This window comes from Hevea brasiliensis, chromosome 6 (genome assembly GCF_030052815.1).
Source record: "Hevea brasiliensis isolate MT/VB/25A 57/8 chromosome 6, ASM3005281v1, whole genome shotgun sequence".
NCBI classification, from domain to species: domain Eukaryota; kingdom Viridiplantae; phylum Streptophyta; class Magnoliopsida; order Malpighiales; family Euphorbiaceae; genus Hevea; species Hevea brasiliensis.
Window position 1 is genome coordinate 17282692 of NC_079498.1, and position 5526 is coordinate 17288217.

General features: G+C 35.6%; 1 protein-coding gene across 1 annotated transcript; it reads right to left on the reverse strand.

The window, feature by feature from the left end:
• Nucleotides 1–2770: 2770 nt before the first annotated feature.
• Nucleotides 2771–4830, reverse strand: LOC110657063 (probable disease resistance protein At1g12290). Its single transcript, XM_058147937.1, has 5 exons — nt 4372–4830; nt 3888–3928; nt 3529–3776; nt 2958–3387; nt 2771–2840 (listed from the first exon to the last, which is right to left on the reverse strand). Exons 1-5 carry the CDS (start codon nt 4828–4830, stop codon nt 2771–2773), a joined length of 1248 nt encoding a protein of 415 aa, XP_058003920.1.
• Between the last annotated feature and the right edge of the window lie 696 nt (nt 4831–5526).

Sequence of the window (5526 nt, forward strand, 5' to 3'; positions counted from 1 at the left end):
TATCATTCAGCTATATGAAAAAAAAATTAAACAAAATTCAAAAACATTCAATAGGTAAAATCTAATTAAAGCCCAACAAAGTCTAAAAATCCAAGATAATATAAGATTCCAATACAAGAAAATTCCAAATCACCTGACAATATAAGAAAGCACCAAGATAAAAATAAATTAATAAGAAATCAATCTGAGATCAAGAAATTGGTAAGTGCCAAGGCATGATGGGGCTGATAAATGCAAATACTTTGATATCTTTAGAATAAAATTAACTATATGTATAATTTGCAATTCAAGACATGCTATACTTACAATTCAATAAGATGGGTATTGAGGTTTTCAATTTCAGTAGGTAGAACTTTGGTCAAGTTAAAGATAGGGGTGAGCATTCGGTTCGAACCGAATCGAATTGAATTGAATTATAAAAACTGAATTATGTATTTTAAAAATCGAACCGAATTAAAATAGATGAAAAATCGAATCGAATCGAACTGCTTTATTTCGGTTCGGTTCAATTTAAATTGATCGATTTTGATTTTTTATTGATTTTTTAATTTAGATTTAATTTTCAAATTATTTGGTCTAATTTTAACTTTGGTTTGAACCTAATAACCATTAATCAATGAAATTAAACAATTAATATATATATATATATATAATTAAATATAATTCATAAATTTCCCATTAAAATAAATCAATTCAAAAATCAATTCGGTTCGATTTGATTCGATTTGAACATATAAATTACTATTCAGTTCTATTCGGTTTAACCGATTTTTTTCTCCTTAAAACCGAACTAAACCGAAATAACCGAAATTTTTATAATGTAAAACTGAACTGTACCGATTGAATTTTAAAATCGAACCGATTAAATCGAATTGACTCAAATCGATTCGATTTTTCAATTTGAACCAAAATCTACTCACCCCTAGTTAAAGATCATGTCCTGACTGCTAACAAAGAAACTGAAAAATATAAATAAAAGACAATGCAAATGATAAATGGAATATGCATGCAAAAGCTAAGCAACTAACCTACTATATTTCTTTGTGAAGATGAGGATTGTCTCTCAAGTATTGTAATGCTCTGTCCCTTCCTTGTACCGGCCTTCTCAAAACATAAATAAAAAGAAATAACCATGAGTTACAATAATAAGTCATGGCATCATTCTAAACTGAAAATCCATCAAAATCAAATTGCCAAAAATAATCTTAAACCAGACCAAAACCGATCCAATCCAAAATCATCAGTTCCAGACCGGACCGCCAGCCATGATACCATACTACAAAATGGTTGGTTTTTTTTTTTTTTTTTCAATTCTTTTGCTTTTTTTTATTCAATTTGATTAATGCAAATAGTTAATGTAAACTGGTGTAATTAGAAGTATACAGTTTCCAAGTAATCAACTAAAACATCAATCACTAAGCACCAAGAATGTATCTTACAGATGTAGAAAAAAAAAAGGGAAAAGAAAAAACAGTATGTTTTTGTAGAATTTTTCACTAATCACAATGCAAATATTTCCTTCCACTTGGGAACTTGTCAAGAATCAACAGAGACCAATAGCCATACAGCTTTCTAAGAGAAGTCCAAATTTATAGACACTGACCTTCTTCGAATCAAGAGATGAGAGAAGTCCACCATGACTCGCTACACAGAAACAACAGCTAGCTATGAATTTGAGAAGAGGGAAAGAGTCCGCCATGGGAGAGAGTATGAGAAATTATCTGATTTCAGTAATGCCTAAATAAGCCTGAAATGTGTTAAAGATGCAACTGGGATCAACATCCTGAAAGGAAGGAGGAATCCACATAGAATAAATAACAAGAAGATAGATTGGACGCAAATTGAAATAAAATACATGAGGAACAACACACATACAACAGAACTTGAGAGTTGATGAGCAACCTCTGTTTCTTCCTTTTATGGTGAAGTTAAAAAAATAAAAAGATACTTAAAATTGAAGCTTCAAAAAATTACCCATGTAATGGACGAATTGAGTCAATGAATAAGCCAGCGATATGAGATATCTTGTGCCAGTCTACCCCAACCAGACTAATTAGCAGAGGACAATAACTAATTGTAAGTTCAGAAAGGGAGGAGGACAGCCTCTCTTTTGCAATGCATTCGAGATTTTTGCATTTGTGTATAATCAAGTGTTTTAGAGATGTGAGGTGATGAAGCTCTAGATACTTGAGATTTGTCAAAACGCCGGATTTCAAGATAGGTAAGAGAGGAAGGCTGCAGCGTCTCCTGGCAAGGATTCCACTTCATTGTCTACAAGCGTCTGAAAATCACATTTCATGAGGCCAATAATGGCTTTTTTGCAGCCGGAGATCTTAAGTGAATCTAATTGGAATGGTGAACCTCCTTTTAGAAATGGGTTGAGTTGTGAACAAAATTCTATTTCCAATTTCACAAGGGGAGGGCTTGCATGCATTCTGGCATGAACTGGAGTTGAAAGCAGTGACTGGTGTTTAACTCTCTAAGGTGTATAAGCCCCTCGTAGTTCAGCGATTTCAGATTGTCAAGATATTGGGTAACAAGATAGGTGAGAGTGGAGGGCAGCAGCAGCATTTCCTCGTCGTCGTCCTCTTCTTCTTCTTCTTCTTCATAGTCACTGCTTCTGCCAGCAATGACTTGGAATTTGAGTTTTTGGCAATCTCTGATGTCAAGTGATTCTAATTTGGAGGGCAAACCCCCTTTTGGAAATAACTCAAGTTCTGGACAACAACCAATTATCAATTTCACAAGGAAAGGTTAGGAGCTCGTACATTCAGGCAGCGACTTCAATTTTTTGCAATTCCACAAGACGAACTCTACCAAATGTGAGGCAGGTGATCCTCCTTTAGGAGAAGACACTAAATTAAGGCAGTAACTGTATTCTCGGATTTCCTCATTTAAAGAGAGGGATATTAAAATTAGAGAAAAACTCTAATGGAAAGCACTCAAGTGCATCACACCTTCTGATTACTATTTCTTCTAAACTAGAGGAAAGACCATCCTCTTCTATTCCCTCCATAACGGAATTCACAGAGTTCAATTTGTTAAGTTCCAAATGATATAGGCCAGAAGGCAATTTATTGAACTTCACCATACTAGAAAAATCCACAACATAAATGTTTGGAGCCACTTGAAGTGAAGGCGCAAGCTGCTTCCTACATTCCACAAGCTTTTTCAAACAAGGAAGATTACTGGGCACTGCCTTTGTTAGTCTGGGATATTTTATTACGTAAAGCTCTTCTAAGAGTGGAAAAGCATCATTTTCATCTTTCCACTCCTCCCACTTTTCCAACCTTTCAAACCTTTGAATTATGAGGGATCCAAATGGCTTCATTGGAGGAAGATAGCTTCCATAGAACTCAGAACCCACAGACACCACTTCTTTGAATCCTTCAATTGTGAGTTCCTTTAGAGATGCTAACTACCCAATTGGTGGCAAGCATGAGCAGTTGTTGCATTCCTTGAGCTTCAAGATTACTAAATTTGACAAGGTTGATGAAGAGTAACCTACCTAGCGTGGAAATGTTGTACCCTCATAACCCACTATGGAAAGACTTTCCACTTTCTCATGAGGCCATAATTGCTCAAGCACGCTTCTGGCATGTTTTGAATCCTTTCTTTTACCACCGCATTTGAACTCCAATGTCTTAGGGTTCTCCTTAAACCTTAGATTGGTTGCCCAAACATCTTCAGGGTTAACATTTTGCAAATTTTCAAAGCGAAGATGTCCCCTTATATAAGGAAGCTTTCCCAACTCTTTAATACTTGACCCGCTTGATCTTCCCAAAATGAAATTAGTTAGGGATCAGTGCTTTCCTAGATTCCCCATATTCATTGGCATTCTTTGCAGTTTTGTTCCTCTAATGTCAAGACAGCGCAAGTTGATAAACCTGCCTATGTTGATTAGCAGCTCAAGAAGAAGCCAACAACCCTGTAATATTAAAATTTCCAAATTATATAAATTACTTACAGATACAGGTAACTTCATGATTGGTGCACAGCTGAGATTCAAACATCGCAAATGCTTCAAATTGCCAATTGATTCAGGCAACTTAGCCTTCCTATACTTAATCAACAACAACGCACGTAAGTGCTTGAGTTTTGGTAATAGATCATGCATTACCTCGTAACTGTCTTCAATTTATTCATCAGATAGGAAGGAGCACAAAAGTTGGCCTTTATTGAATTTATCATTTCTCTCATTCAAATAACGAGCATATAAATAACGAGTTTTTATCAGACCTTGGATGAATGTTTACCATCCAGCATGAAGTAAAATTCTTTGGATATAGATTTTGCTAAGTCATGCATGCAGTTATGTATAACAAAGCATTTTCCAGAGACGCCAGACAATTAAAAAAATGATCTTGATACAAGATAATTTAAGTATTCATCACCCACATCTTCACTATTATCGTCTTTAGCATCTACAACAAAAACCTCTGCTATCCATATACGAACCAAATCCTCCTTGTAGAATTCATAACCCTTTGGAAATGTGGCACAATAAGCAAAACATTGTTTTAAATGGGAAGCGAGATAATGATAACTCAATTTCAAAGCTGGAATCATGTTGTCACTTAATAAATCCCACATATTGCTCTGTAATATCTTCTCCCATTCCTTAACATCTCTTTTGGATCGCAGGAGACTCCCTATTGTTTTCAGAGCTAATGGTAGACCTCTACACTTCTTGGCTATTTCCTTACCAATAGCCTCATAGGCTGAATGTGATGAATTGGCAATTTCATCATGAAATGCATATGTTACAAGTATGGACCAGCAATCATCATCACTTAATTTCTCCAAATGATGAATCAGATCAATGTGCATATGGTTTTTTTTCCATAGCAGATGATATGCTTCTAATACGAGTTGTAACAACAACCTTACATCCTCGTTCCCCAACATTCAAAGGTTTCAATAAACTTTCCCATTCAGCATACTAATCACTCCAGATGTCATCCAACACTAGGAAAAATCTTTTTCCCTCCAATTTCTGCTTTAGCTCACTCCGAAGAACACCCAAATTCTCAGCCTTAATAGTCTTCGGAAAGGCCTAGCTAAGGATATCATTTGTTATCTTGGAGACGTTGAAATCTGCTGAGACATAGACCCAAGCTTTGAGATCAAAGTGCCCATCTACTTGTTTGTCATTGTATACAAGCTGAGCGAGAGTGGTTTTACCCATAGCACCAATACCAACTCTGCAAATCACACCTACACCATTGCCATCACATAGCAAGGACTCTCTGATTCTTTTTGTTGTTATCTTTCCTACTGCAAATACTAGCTTCATTATCTGGCCGTGAAATAGTTGGTGTTTTATGCGATGGTTTATCTCCAATACCCTCCTTCAAAGTTAGACCAAGGGCATTCATTCGTTGTACTAAATATACAAGTAGCTCAAGGATCTCTTCTAATTTTGCATTCACAACCTTTTCAAATCGGTTATCAAAAGAGAAAAGTCTGCTCAACATTTGTTTTAGAGATCCACCTTCCAACTCCAACCGCAGAGCTTCATAAGCA

Coding starts and splice junctions, on each gene's coding strand:
- LOC110657063 (XM_058147937.1), bottom strand. CDS start 4,830: ATGCACATTGATCTGATTCATCATTTGGAGAAATTAAGTGATGATGAT. Junction 3,929..4,371: donor ATGAATACTTAAATTATCTT/GTATCAAGATCA, acceptor TTAATATTACAG/GGTTGTTGGCTTCTTCTTGA. Junction 3,388..3,528: donor TTCCATAGTGGGTTATGAGG/GTACAACATTTC, acceptor TCACAATTGAAG/GATTCAAAGAAGTGGTGTCT.